Genomic DNA, 15,208 nt, shown 5'->3' on the forward strand with positions numbered 1-15,208 from the left:
TTCAGGTGGTGTCTTTTGGTCCCTGATTGGGGTCTCTGCAGCCCTATCACTAAGAGGAGTGATTCAGGGAATCTCCCTGGGGCTTTCACACTGATGGTGAGCTGGGCTGGGCGAATGGCTGGTCAGCCTGGCCTTCAGAAAGCCAAAAATACCTTCCTGCCCCACATTCATGGTGGTTCAAGGTATGAGCATCAGAGATCTTTATCTTTCTGCAGAGCATGATGTTGTGGTTATATCTGAACTTCTAGTGTGCCACAATGCACCCTTACACCCCAGCTCATCCTCAAGGCATCGTGCAGCCATTCATTGGTGTCACAACCAGCCATGGCCCTGGCCATGCACCTCGGTTCCCTTTCTAGGGGAGGGAATGGCTCTTGTGAGCACCCAGCTCTCAGCCAGAAGCAGCTGTAAACGATGGTGGGATCTGCAGCTGGATGTGGAAACCGTGAAGTGCTCTGGGTTCTTTGTTGCAATCTCTATTTCGCCCTGTGGAAAAGAGCGGTGGTCTGAGTCCGGGAGGGTCACCCCTTTGTCCTGACCTAATGGCAGAACGGTGGGTCTGTATCTCCTGATGCTGTTGTGTTTCCAACAAGAGTATTAAATCCTTGCAGAGAGGTAATTCCCAGCTTTCCGGTAAGGATAACATTGATGGTACCTAATTAAAGGGTGCTCTTAGGTGGGGTAAACATTTATATTAATTTTGTTCTTACGCAGATGTCTGGTAAACTGACCTCCCGAGGCAAAACCATCTGGCCTCAGGTGGGAGGAGAATCTCAGCCAGTATGGAGAACCTGACCGATCTCTTGCCAAATCGTTTCTCAGTAGCTTTTTCTGTCACTAAAGTGGCATATGTATGAAAAGCATGTGGTATGGATATACAGGTTTTATGGGCATTTGTCTTAGATGACCTGCATAATTACACTGCAGGCTTGTGGCTGTGGGCTCTGTTGTATCTCTGGTTTCCATCGGGTATTCTGGGATCATCAGTGTATAAAATTAGTATGGGCGGTAAGCAGCAATAAGATGTTCCCTACTTGGATGGATTAAATTAAAATTCAGTTAGAAACACAGCTTTGGTTGAGTTTCCAAATTGCTTGCAGGATTGCACTGAGGAGATTGTTATGGTATCGTAAACCTTTTTGGTGGGCAAACAGCCTGATGCAAGTGAGGTGCTTTTATTACCTCGCAGTGCTCTTTCCATTTTATGTACTGTGCTGTGTAATCTTTTGTTATTAAATAATAAGCAAAATAAAAACAGTTGTTTGTCACAGCCAGCTTGTTTTTCAGAGAATTTGCTCACTTTGAAAGTTCAGTCTGTGTGATCTCCAGCACTGTCAGAAGCTATTATATTGAATCTTCTTTTAAATTGTTAAGCTGGAGGACAAACCTAGTTGTTAACGTGCACATCTCAACAGAGAGCAGAGCAGATTCGGCAGGGAGCAGCCTCTGATGCCATGTACTATGCCATTAGTTTTTGTTGCGAACATGTCAAGATTATCTGCTTCCAGTGTTATATGTGTTGGCTGACATGAGCATTTGTAGATCTGCATAATCTTTGAAGTAGTTTGAAATGTGGATATAACACTTGGGGCTATATGAAATCTTTTCTTCCCGTTTTACAGATCACATTGCTGTTCAGAAAGTTGCTTGTTTTGTTACTGCCTCCCACGAGGTACTGTATTAATTTGCAAAGTTCATAATGAAAGTGCCCCAAACTAGAAATCATCATAAACAGTGAACAACATCTACTGAAGACCAGACATTACATTTGCAATAGAGACTGTTGGTGCTTTAGTACATATGGGGTCATATCTTGAGGCAGGTTATTAATGTTATTTATGGAACTTGGCAACCCTGACTTCAGACTGAGCTGTGATGGACAGGATTTTTCATGTATAGTGTGTATGTGTGTGTACCTTGGTAGCCTTTTACAGATGAGGTTGAGTCCTGCACATTAAAAGTTGGAGAAGATACTTCAGTTACTTGTTTTTTCAAGGTGCTTTTTTGATCATTAATACTCAAACCTATCCCAGCCTCAAAAGTAGTCATGCTTTTCCATGAAGACACTTTTTTCTGCCCTCTGTGGTGCAGCCAGACAGCAGAAGGAGCCCATCTCCGTAGCCATGGCAGCCAGTAATTTATTGCTCCATATGGCTGGTGTGGCAGCAGCTGCTCTGGTTTAAGGAGGTCAGGGCATCGGGGCATTTAAGAAACAAAACAAAACCCCACTATAAAACCTTATAAACTGTTTTGTACAGTAATAGTAGAGTTCTCCATAGGCATAAGGAGAGCCAAGGGAAAGAAATCACTTCTCTTTTTATGTATTTATAACTTTTATATAATTTTAATCAAAGACATTATTTCAGGGAGGGGAATAAGTTTTTGTTTCTTTTTGTGACGGTTTTACCTTTTTTTCTGGTTTCATCGCTCGTGTTTGTAGGTAGCACGTAGTACCGAGGCACAGTGAGCTGGGCTGTCCAGCCCCCATGGCGAGTGACCCCTCCAGGTCTGCGCTGCAGCAGGAGTGGAACAGCCAGAGCAGGAGCAGAATCTGACCTGCTGGTTTTGGATGCATTAGATATTATGCTGAGAGAGAAGCTGTATTGCCCAAATCAAATGGCAGCCCTGTATTTCTAGTAACGAAGTGAAGATGTATACTTTGTGAGCAATAATCATGGAACAGAAATACAGCTTTAATTTCAGCTTGGGTGTGAGAAACACTTGCTGCTGAAAAATGGTATAGAAGGGCTCTTGGATTTAGCACTAAAGTTTGCAAATAAGCTTTTTATAATCATGAATCTTTTTATTTTCATTAGGGGATCATTTTAATTAAAATGAAACTGGAATGTTTACTCTTTGCTTCCTATAGCTGTGATTGTTTTCTTCACTGTGTGAGCACATGTATAATTTGCTCTAAAAGAAATGTCAGCAGTTTCTGATTACCTTGTGAGTCTTACTCAACAGCTTGATTTTAATTGGGGGGAGGAAAGATTTCAGGGTGATACAGGGAGGTCTGATGTCTTTTGGAAGCAGGAGGAAATAGGTGCTATCTTTGGTACAACGTTAATTGCAATAATCACTACTACTGGTTTAAAATAAAAGTCCTTCATTTCTTACCCCTGTAGGTTTTTTTTCAGTCACGTCAATGAAATACAACCTGTTTGGTAATTAGCATCCTTCAGCTACATAACCTTTTGACATTGCTGCATCCATATGTTTGTAAACATCTAAACAGGGTGACTTTTGGAAAACAGTGATTGACAGTAGGTAGGTCATCTCAAATTTTAGGAAATAAGAAAGACATTTTTTACGATAAGGGTGGTGAAACACTGGCACAGGTTGCCCAGAGAGGTGGTAGATGCCCCATCCGTGGAAACATTCAAGGTCAGGTTGGACGGGACTCTGAGCAGCCTGATCTAGTTGAAGATGTCCCTGCTCACTGCAGGGGGGTTGGACTGGATGACCCTTAAAAGTCCCTTCCAACCCAAACCATTCTATGATTCTGTGAAAACTCTACAATTCAGGTTAGATAAAGGAAAGAGGAGGTCAGGAACATAGGGAGGAGTGTGTCCATGCCTTCAAATACATTCTCTCTAAGCCCAGAAGTCTACCAGGATTTGTAAGTAATAGATAGTTTATGTGGGTCAAAATGTGACAAGAAGTATCTGTAGCAGAATAGTGTGATCTGGATCCTTCAGTAGTACAGCTCCTGAAGCATTCCTGTGGCTTCTTTTTATTTAGATCTACTGTAAGGAGGCACCTTGGACTATACTGGTTGCTGAAATGCCTTTCGGATCTTGTAAAGCATTTCAGAGATGACCAGTTTCTGAACTTTTTTGGATCTTAGCCAATATCTTGTATTTTAATATTGTCTTCTCCATCAGAGATAATGATCTGAGTCTCCCCTGCTTGTTGTCAGGGGTTTTGTTTTCTCCTGCTGATTATTTGAAATAAATAAATAAGTAGGAAAACAACCAATATCTGTGTGTTAACAGGGAGGAATGACTAACAGAAAAATGAGAAGAAAGATACTGCTTATCATAAAACACTATACCTCTGGAGACATAAATTGGCATTCATTAAGTTGTTTGCCTAGACTTAGTTAAAAGGCGTACTTGAGGAGCTGTCTGAGCAGTGTTTCAGTAGAAAGCAACTCATCCTCTTTGTGGCTAGATACATCTAGATGAGGAGGAGAGACCAGAAAGCAACCCTAAATGATGGATTGAGAACAGTCTTCGTGGCAATAAGGAGACAACAGGCTATGAAATGTTTTTCAGAAAGAACAATATTTAACACTTAGCTGTAAAGTAATATTGATCCATCTTTTCTCCCCAAATATGCGGGTCTTTTTCCTATCTGATGCAGAATTTTTTAAAATGTTTATGTTCAATTTCTGTCATTTCTCATTCAGGGGTCCCTTTGTTTTTGTGGATGATTTCTGTAGCTGGAAGTTAGAATTTCACCTGTGATGATTATGATATCCTGTGTGCACAGTCTTACTGGTATCCTGTATATAGCATCAAATACAGGGAAGCGGTTGCAGAGCGGTGCTGGGTAATTCAGAGTGTGGCTTGGTTTTGCCATGTCTGCATTCTTCCAAAAAATCAGTTGTCTTTTGACTTTTGTAATATGTGACAAAACTATCTATTTCAAAGACCTTTGGCACAGACTGGGGCTGCAGTTTGAGATGAGATTTTGCTACTGTGCTCGTCGACTGGCATCTTTTCTTATTATCCTGAAGTGGGGCAGACGCTTACAAAGGAATGTGTGTATTAATTATTGTGGAGTCTGTGGCTCTCCACTCTTTACTTTAAAAAATTACTTTAAAAAAATAATTGCACAGCATAACACGAGGAGAATGATTTCACTGTTTGGAGAGTGAATACTCTGTGTCAAACCCTTGTGTGTCAAGTAACTTTTCTGATGTTCACCATTTCTTCTTTCCTTCTTTGCAGATTAAGACCCTTGATTTCAACACAGCTTGCTAAAAAGGCCGCCACTGAAGAGGTATGTAAAGTCCAGCACTTCTCCTAGTGCAACAGTTTGAGCTTGGAAATCCCCACAGGCCTTTCTCAGCCCAGCTCTGGTTATGTGGTAGATATGGACAAAAGAAACGAGAGTCTTGTTTCTCTGATCAGACCAGGAGCTGGTTACAGCAAACACTGCAAAGCTGAGGCTGCCTGTTTTCTGACCAAGTTTTGCCCTTACTTACAACCATCAGTAACAATAGCACAGCCCCATAATGCCTGGTTAGACAGCAGAAAAGAGAAGACTCCCTGCAAGCATCTAAAAACGTATATATCAGACAAGTGGGTAGGAGGAATAGGAGAGGGCAGAGCTTGTGCTGGCTTCTCAGCACTTGGACCATCCCTGTGGAGAAAGGGGATGTTGCAAAACGCTGCTTCTGTGCAGCCAAGGGAAGGGCTGGGCTTCTGCAGGAGACAGTGAGGAGACACACAGTGACAGCTTACCCTATAGCATGGCTTACTCTTTGGTTGGTTGGTTTGTTTAGTTTGAAAATATAATAGTGCCATAGAAAAGTTACTGCTAGTACTGGCCACCATCAGAAACCCTCCTTGGGGTGGTTTTGTGCACCTGCATTTTCTGCTGAAGGGATCATGATTATTATCAGTGTCACAGCGAAAGCTGCTTTCTTTCACTATTATTTTCACACTGTACAGAGTAGACATATGCATTTTGTGTATGATAAAATAACTGTATCTACAAATTCTGTTTCTAATATACCAAAAGTATTTGTCCTTCTTTTTCCCATGAACATGTAACACACACCCTTTTGAAAGTGAACCAGTTACCTGCAGTAGTTTAACATGCTTTGACAATGGCCCATCCATACATAAAGATAATTGCCAAACTCCAAGATGTCTGGAAGTGAATTCAGGAAGTTCTATTTAAAGGTGTTGTTTGACTGCCTTATTTTTAAAATGACTAAAACCCATGGATTTTCAGAAACAGTTTGATATCCTGCCTGGGGAAATACATTTTCACTTCTTATGCTGTGCTCATTAGAAAACTCTGCACATTTTTAGAAGTATAGCAGTCTGGAGTGGACATGATAATTAGAAGAAGGTCACATTTTAATTAGCGTGGTGCAATTTTAAAAAATAATGACTCAATTGTAGCTCCTTTATATTTACCCACTTTTTCAGAGCAGATGGATACTTTCAGGCATATAAATTGATATATATTATAGTGCCGATTCGTCCCAAACTGGTGGGTCTATTTCTGCTTCTACTGAAAACCTAGATGGACTCAATTTGATCACTCTAGAGGCAAAAGCAGTGGTAGGAAACATAAAATAAACTGGAGGGAAGTTCGTCTAAATAATATGATTAATTTGAGCATTAAAAAATCATGAAAACCTGTCTTTGAGTGATCCAAATATCTAAATACTTGATTTTCTATTAAAATTAATGGGTCTCTTTTGCCCTATTAATAAGCTGTTGGAGCAAACCCTTAGGTGACTTTGAAAAACTCAGGCAGATTCTTTAGGTTGACTGTCATGGTATATGACAAGTTCAGGAACAGCTTTGATGTTTGAATAATTAGACTATCAACTTTCTGGTACAGGGATTTTCTCTTATGGCATATCTCTAAAGTGCCTGGAGTTACAGGGATTCTGGGAGTTACTGCATCCCAAGTAAATACATTTATAAATAAATAAATTTTTAAAAAAATTACAGCGCCAAATCAGAACTTACTGCCAATGGAATTGGAGAAGATGCAGCAGTACGTAGTTGTTTACTGTAATTTAAAACTTGAAGCACTGTAGGACTTTTCTTGTGGTAGGGACCAGAGGAGTTGGGGTTTCCTGGTCTCCTTTGGACCGTTCATTGTTAGGAGGAGCACCTCACCACTGTCCTTCCCAAGGAAGTGGTCACAGTCTTTTCATCTTTCCTGGTAGGGAAGATGACTCTCAGTGCTGATAACTGCTGACTAGTGACAGGTACTGTTAAGTATTCCCTTCTCAAAACTACTTATGTGGCAAAGCAGTGTTAATGGTTAATCTTTAATGTTCTTCAGTGGGATGTCTTTTTATGCCACAGGCTCTAGTGTACAAACCCCAAGTAGTCCAAATACGGAACAGAGGTGATAAGTGCCCTGTTACAAAGCTGGTGGAGATAAAGCTCCTGTGATGTTTCTTCCCTGGATGAGAGAGAGAGGTGAAGCCCTAGACTGGGCACACCATGGAAGTGAGAGGTCCAGAGAGACCAGAGCCTGGGCTGTGCTGGGGCAGACCACATTGCTGGTTCCTGCCCCAGTCCCAGATCTATCATTAGTGAACTGAAGACAATATTACCTTCTCCAAATTCACCTCTGTCTCCTTGCAACGTTGCCCATTCTCCCCTGCCCTGCTGTGTCCCGCCTAACCTTGGAGCAGCTGGGGAGGTGCATGTATGGAATGGGTCCTGTCAGTGATCAGTTCCCAAGTTAGTGTTTGGAGATCATTATTCTGATGAATTTCATAGGTCATGTTACAGGTGCTGGCGTGTATCATCAACATAGTGCTCTGCCATCACATTAAGTGCTGTTTAAAGAGTGCTATTTGTTCCACAGCTCATTGTGCCTCCGAATAAATCCAACCAGAGCTGTCAAAACTAATACATGTTGGGTTTTTTTCTTATTTGAAGGGTACATTTGTGCTATCATTAAAGTGTCAATAACGTTGTTATTGTGTAATAGGCCTGATGTGAGTTTTCCTCATTTCCACAATGAGGAAAAGGTGGTAAGTTTTCCTGCAGAGCTCTGCTGAGGAGCCTTTACTCCCAGTTTTCTCCTTACCTTGTGCTTGCAAGAGGATCCTGTTCTGCTGTTACCATCTCTGGATATTTTGGTTACCTGGCTATGAATTATGTGAAAACTGGATGTTTATGCCTAGCTTGCATTCAGGCAACGTTTCTTTGAGCAACTTGCCTGTCCCCCAGAACAGCTAAGCCTCTAGCCAAGTTTTGTACAAATGTTAAACAAGAGGAAGGGCTGCCCTACTGTCCCCTTTTCTTTTTTTGCAGATGACCTTTCCAAATGCACAAGCAGAAGCCTCTGACTTAGAAAAACCAGCAGCTGTGCTAGTGGAGAGTGGCCCAGTAGCTTACAACCCTGACGAAGAGGTGGAAGAGGAAGAAATAGAAGAGGATGACGATCACTGCATGAGTGCCTTGCAGTTAATGGGAGGGAATGGTAAGCTGGGGTGCTGTCTAAATTACTGTCTGCTGGTGCTGTGGGGTTTGTTGTTGCAGGGCTGAGGACAGGCAGGCAGTGTTCCCTTGCTCGTCCCTGTCCTCCACAGCTCGTCCCATGCAGAGCTCCTGCTCCCTTTCTGGCATTGCCCATTCCTGTGGGAAAGCCTGGAGTCACCCTTGTCCGAAACCTGACCTTCTTAGAGACTCTTCCTGAGAAAACTTTGCATCTCGAGCTTTAGGCTAAGAGGGCTTCTCAAGAACAAACTGATGTTACGCCTTCTCAGAACTAGGTTTATTAATGTGGATCTGAGGAATTACAGCGTTGGTAACCCCTCTGTCAGCAGTGCTCGGGGCTCGTTGCCCCCTCCCTGCCCCTGCCCCTGTCTGCCTTCTCAGCTGAGGCTGCAGCGATGTCCAGGTTGTCCCTGAGCCCTGTGGATGTGGCTGTCCAGCTCAAACCAGAATGAATTGTCACACTCCATTTCTGGGGAAAGTGTTAGCAGGAAATAGTTCTTCACCAAGTACAGAAATTGTATTAATTGCGTACGGCGTGCTGTATGGTACACAGATGTGTGCTAATTTCTTTGGGTTATCCAGCAAAGCCACTCATTTAATTAGGTTTCTTTGGTGGCAGGAAAAGGCAGTATCTTCTCTGCTGCAGTTTTTCCTAGCTGGACACATCCATGTTTATCCCTTATTAAAAACTTCCCCTTAGAAGTTAAGCTTTGAGAATACACAAAAATATTTTTAAAATGCGAGCTGCTAATTATGGGTTATGAAAAAGGAAGATGTGAATAAGTTTCCTACTGAAATGTTATTTGCTGCAAAAATCTTTCCAGTACTATTAATTTAGTTTTCATGGACAATATGTATACGTTTCACAAAAGTGTCTGTTGCTTTTAAATTGATTTCTCCACTGGAAAATAATTGCTGAACTGTAGGAAAAACAGTTTGTTGCCTGCATTTATTATTAGAATAATGTTCCCAAGAAAAGGCACCCATGTGGGGGAGGGTGGGTCTATATTTATTAATAAACCCCCCACAAAAATAGAATAAAGGTCACTGAGCTTTTTTTCTTTGTAAATGTTACTATTTTTAAACCATTCTGAGAACATTCCACTACTCCCTGTCTGGTCTGGACGACAGCTGAAAAATCAGAGTTTTAAAAAAACAAAAAAAAAAAAAAAGGAAAGAAGTGTTCCCAGAATTCAAACCCAGGTGTGTAGAGCTGCTCAGCAGAACAGATTACTCCTTTCTAACTGCTTTCTTCATGGGTTTTAGACCTGTCTGCCTGGAGTAACTCCAGGAATTACAGATGGTGAACTTCACCCATTCCACGCAAATTATTATAGATTGCACTTAATTCTGCTTCCGAGCATTTGCTTGACTCTTTGGATGAAATGTTGGCACTGTATTGAATTTGGAATATAGAGGTTAACTTTACTGAATTCTCATATGTAATAGTTATTCGTAGGTTTGACTACGCAACAGAAAGTATCTGTTTCACTTCATTCACTGCACACAGAAGAGAAATTGGTGCATTAGAAACGCACAGACTTGCCTTCTGACACACACATCACACAGTCTTTGCACTCAGCATTGTTTTAAGAATACAAAACTGGATAAAAAAAAAATGGGCAAAATTTGGAGTAGGAGTAAGTAGATACAGGAGATCTGAGTCAGATGCGTTGGTCAGGATTTGTTTCATGACTCCTTTGATGTCGGTGGGAACTCTGAGCTATCTCGGAACCCTTGCAGTTTCAGCTTATAAATCCATGAATAATATAAACAAGCCAGCTTTTTTCTTGGTGGCTATGTCTAGTGAGAACTGTGCCTACTTGTAAATGTATGCTGCTGCTTATCAGACACCATGTTCCAAATTACTTGTGACAATCAGGCTTGATCACCTTAACCTCTAAATTAAAACAAGTATTTCACATATCCATGTGCCAAGTATTCCTAAATGGGGGTCCAGTGACAAGTGAGAAGATATATTTACACATACATGCTTACAAATAATTTTATTTCATTAAGGAAAGTACATGCAAGAACTTTTTGTTTAGCACTAAGAAAATACCTGGTTTTTTTAAAATGCTTACTTAAGGCAAAACTTACCATCTAGTTACACAGCAGGAAAACAACCCGAAAGTAGTAATACTTTTATTGTATCTTCTATCTACCTGGAATATTTACATTTTTATATACCTTTGTCTTTGTGTGTTTCAGATTATGGCTGTGATATGGATGATGATGATGGCTATTAGTTCCATTCATTTCCAGAGGACATGGACTGTGTCTTGTTCCCAGCAAATCTTCAGTCTTCAAACTGTATGAATAGTGAAAGAAGCTGTCTATGGTCAGCAAATGTAATCGAACAATCCTTACTTTTGTAAAGTGAATTTTAGGGTGGCATTGACTCTGGTCAGTTTACATTGACCCATAACCCAGCAATAATGTTTGGGTTTGTACTTGAAATTTTTTATTTTGGTGGATCATAGTTTGAAGTTGAGATTAATGGGAGTAATGTTTCCAGAGAACAAAAGAAAAAGAGACAAAATAGACTGTGTATAAAGCATGTGTGGCTGAAAGCAAAGCATCTCTTAATTGTGTAGCTCTGCTTTTAGGCATGCTGTTGCAAGGGAGCAGATTGAAGGACAGATAGGAGGACAGGTAAAAAGGAGAAGTGTGCCTGTTGATTATTTGAGTACAGTAGCATTAGTTGTCTCATAGTGCTACAACCGAAAGAAAAAAACCATTTCCAACCTGTATTGTAAACGTGACCCTGTTATTGTACACAAGCTTCCTTACCCAAGCCTATCAAAAATTAATGACAAATTATATATTTGCAGGGCAGTATTGGTTTCTCTGAAATGAAGTAAATACTTCTTTATATTAATCAATTCATGGATTTCTTTAAAGATAGGACAATAGAAGGCAATGTTGGCAGCAAAATATTGTCTTCCACTGTGAGTCCACACCAGTTTATGTGGAAGGAGGGAGAAGACCTGGGTGAGGCAAGAAGTGTAGAGAGCAAGCAGGGGACAATGGTGCTCATGTGCCTTTGCAGGGCATCCCTAGGGACAGTCAGGTCTTGTTGTGGCTGGTATTGCTGCAGGAGAGTCACTCTGGCCATCTCTATGGAGCTGCTCTTGTCTGACTGAGTTAGAGTGAAGGTCTGCTCCCAGGAGCTGCCTGTCTCTAAAACAAGTTGAAAGAAAGAGAAAGCTGAGCTTTGTAATAAATAAGCTAGCATCTGTTTTGTCTGAATTTAATTTAATGTAATTTATTTGACTTTCTATGGGTAAATTAAAGGTCAACATGCAGCAGTCTGACTTTCATGGCTCAAATCCCACCCTTGAACAGTCGCTGCTATGTGAATAAGGCTGGAGCTCCAGCCTTGTGCTCCCTGAAATGTCAACAGGCAGGTCCTTCTCTTCCAGATACATCATCTCTCACAATGCTGTAAGAGCAGGGGTCAGGGATGGAGCCCTCATTGCCACATCCCACCCTGTTGCTTCTGGCCTGCCTTTCCCTGGCACTGCTGGGTCTGAGGCTCTCGGCTCAGTGGGAAACGCACTGCACTCTGGATCACGTTCGTCATGTCTGCAGCTGCAGGACCCCAGATGTTTTCATCTCTCTCCCTTGTCTAAATGACAATCATGAAAACTGTAGCACTGCAGGCTTGTCTTACACCAGGGAAAGATGGATATTTATCTTACCAATGTGGTTTCTACTAAGCTGTCTCTCCTGGTCAGCTTGTCCTTCCTACCAGTTTTGAGGAGCGCTCATCACTAAAGCACCATCCATCCTCCCGCTGCAGAGGGTGGATAGTGGCAGGAACAGAAGCTGCCTGTAGCTCCTGCCAGTCAGAGTGACAATGATGCTCTTACCTGTGGTTGTCACCAAAGAGGGGAAGGGTCGTAGCCTTCCATGCCTCTTTTGTCCCTCTCAGTAGCATGAATAAGAGGGATCATGTAAGTAGAGCAAGAGCGAGTGCTTTTTTTAGGAGCGGACATGATATTATTTGGCTGGTAAATGTAGTTTGTTGGGTAGGTTGCATCTGCTAGGTGTTTTTGAGTCCTGTATAGGAGTATTTCTGCAATGACTTCTTAAAAGCAGAACTTGGTAACAAAAATTATGTAGTGAGGCTAATGGGAAGAAGAGCTCTTCTGAACCACATTCCAGTTACTTAGTTTGCAGCACTTCAGTGGAAAGAAGAGATTCCATATAATTCTTAGGGGGAAAGCTGGCGTTTTCACCAAAATCTATAGTTTTTTTCTGATACTTTATAAATACTGCACAGAAAATGATATTGAGGAGATAAACCATTCTACCTCTCTTTCTCTACACCGTAAAATAAAAATCATGCTATAAGCAGACAATTTTTTTAAAAGTAGTTTGTTTTATCAAATTTCGTGCTCTGCGAGTCTTTGAGACAATTGAGTTTGAGCATTTGGGTTTGAATTAATCTGCTGATAGCACTATTACAAATACCCATACTCTCAGTATATTCTCAAAGCTTGGGTTTTATTCCAAGGTACACATTATTCTCTATGCAGGAAATAAACATGCATAAATAAACATGTGTATGACTCATGTAGGTCGAGTGCTTTTCTCAAATGCAAGATGTTGGCTTTTAAAGAAACCGCTAAGATGAGTTCTTTATTGCTAAGGGTCTTTCCTCCAGTCTTCTGTGTAGATTTTCATTGGTTTGTTCCCCCAAAGGATACTAAACCTGCTGCCAAAGTAGTGATGTTATGTGCAGGAGCTGAGAGTCCACCCAAATAACTGCTGCTAGTAAATTTGAATTTCAGTAGCACATTGCGTTTCTGAGAACATTGTCTCCTGCACTGGAAGTAGAGCATTGCAGTTTTTGAATGCTCTCCTATGATTTGTTTAGGAAAGGCTATCGCATAGTCTGCTAGGAGGGCACTTGGAGAGCAGAAAAAAAAAAAAAAAAGACCTACAATTCCATAGCATCTCAGTACTGCCGGTGAAGTTAATGGCATGGTTTCTGTGCAGGAGGCCTAAAGGAAAGGCCGTGGTATCGGATAGGCAGACTTCACTCTGAGCATTGTAAGGCTTAAGCTATAGAGGTTATGTACATTTTTAATTTATTGGTGACTTACCGGGATTTTTATAATGTTCATTCCTTCTTGATTTAACTAAGCTCAGGAAATGTAAACAGATTATAACATGCTAGTTTCTGTTTTTATAGCTAGTCATTAAAATGTAAAAAGATTAACACTGCATTAACTCTGTTTACTACTGTTGATGTATCTGGACAATTTTGTTGTATGTAAGTGAGCCTAAATTCACTTGGAGTAATTTGGACCCTGCTTTTCTCAGGATTCTGATTATAATGGAGAGAGCTTATAAGGCTTCAACATTTGTTGTTCTTAGATCTTCTTATCTGAACCCACACAAGCTGTGTATCATCGGTTTTGTGGCATAAAGCATGTCTCTTGCTGCAAGTCACTTTGCTTGACAGGGAAAACCCTCCAGCTGTTGCATCCAGCTTGTCTGCCATGCAACCTTTTAACACTCTTGTGTTGTGGGAGTAAAAAATGAAAGAAATAAGGAAAATAACGGGATTTTTCACTGTAGTGAATTTTCAGTGTCTTAATCATCTATGACATTTCTTTAAAATCACTGTGTTCAGTACAGCAACTTTTAAATGGTGCCAGGCAGCCTTGTCTTGAGGTTTAAACATGTTCGTCGAAAAAGTTCTTGCCATCCTGATGGCTTGTTTATATTCTTTGGATTGCATTGAAACTCCGGTCGCAGATGTGTACAGTTAATGTAGAGTTTGCCTAATAAATGTTCTGTTTCTTATTTCTGTGTTGAATCCTAGCATTTGGTTCAGTTAGTGCCAAGGAAATTAAACCTGTTTGATGTAAGCATATGTATCATCCTTACACAACCACAATATGAGCCATGTTAAGCTTTTTTACTGTAATATATTTGCTGTAAATAAAAAGTAAACCCCTTGCATAACCCATCTTTTATGATGCTGCCCTCCTAATTTCTGATTCTGTCTTCATTCTTATGAATGTTCATTTTTGATTGCTGCATGATTGGTTGGTAGTGGACAAAATTTGTAGTTCAGAGCTTTATTTCGTCTCTAAAAGGGAAGACACATCTAATCGGACAAGTGTTTTTTTACAAGATATTGTTCCACTGATAAATATAAATACTTTCTGTAAAGTGGATAACATTAATGAGGTTTTTCCACTAAGCTGTATAATTAACTGTCTGTGGGAACAATATATAGTGTGTGTGTTTAGTGGAACTGTTCCAGTGCTTGTTTCTGAATGTTGTATCTTGATAAATAAGCTGCGTGCTGAGTTAAAAATCATGTTACTTTATCAACATCTGGTTGCCATAGTTTGGAGGCCAAAATCCACATCTACTCTTGGTGCACATGGGTATTTGCTCCTTTTATTTTTTTCTGGAAGTGGAGCTACTACTGGATCCTCAGGAGTGTCTACTGCAGACTTTTAGCATATAGTAGGACGATTAACAGTAATTCTGATAAGGCAGTAAGTATGTGTCATTCCTGCATGTGACTGGGTTCCCGTACTCTCAGGTAGGTGCACTGCTGTTCTCATTGACATTTGGATGCTTTTATCTTAGTTTCTTTTCAGCTGTTCCAACCCTTTCCACTGGCAGTTGGGAACTTCTCCAGTGATGTCCATCAGTGATGCTCTCTCACTCATAGCATCTAAGCTGTTAAAAAGTACTGGCCACCTTGGCCTCCTATTCTCTGCTCTTCCTCAGCTGTACAGTTATTGACTTTATCCTGTAATTTTTCACCTCCCTACCACACCAGGCTTTAATAACCAAAACCATTCTGTCCCCCAGCTGTGTTCATCAAATATGCCTCCTTTAAGGGTCTGAGAAGTTAAGTAATGTTATTGAAACTGAAATCCTGCAAAGCTTTGTATTAGCTTCATTTGTCACCAGTAGATCATAACACACTCATTCTTAGGTTCACGTTTTGTAATGCA

The 15,208-nt window shown here is 40.8% G+C and overlaps 1 protein-coding gene across 3 annotated transcripts in view; it reads left to right on the top strand.

Annotated features, from left to right (window-relative positions):
* Positions 1-14,199, top strand: part of BRF1 (BRF1 general transcription factor IIIB subunit) — a 181,262-nt gene extending 167,063 nt beyond the window's left edge. For all 3 annotated transcript variants that reach the window (XM_074869047.1, XM_074869049.1, XM_074869050.1), the window contains 3 exons: positions 4,956-5,007; positions 8,028-8,196; positions 10,425-14,199. In XM_074869047.1, the coding sequence (XP_074725148.1) occupies positions 4,956-5,007; positions 8,028-8,196; positions 10,425-10,462 (259 nt within the window). In that variant the 3' untranslated portion in view covers positions 10,463-14,199. The remainder of the gene's footprint in view (positions 1-4,955; positions 5,008-8,027; positions 8,197-10,424) is intronic.
* The last annotated feature ends 1,009 nt before the right edge of the window (positions 14,200-15,208 follow it).

The sequence above is a fragment of the Strix uralensis genome, chromosome 4 (genome assembly GCF_047716275.1).
Source record: "Strix uralensis isolate ZFMK-TIS-50842 chromosome 4, bStrUra1, whole genome shotgun sequence".
NCBI lineage: Eukaryota > Metazoa > Chordata > Aves > Strigiformes > Strigidae > Strix > Strix uralensis.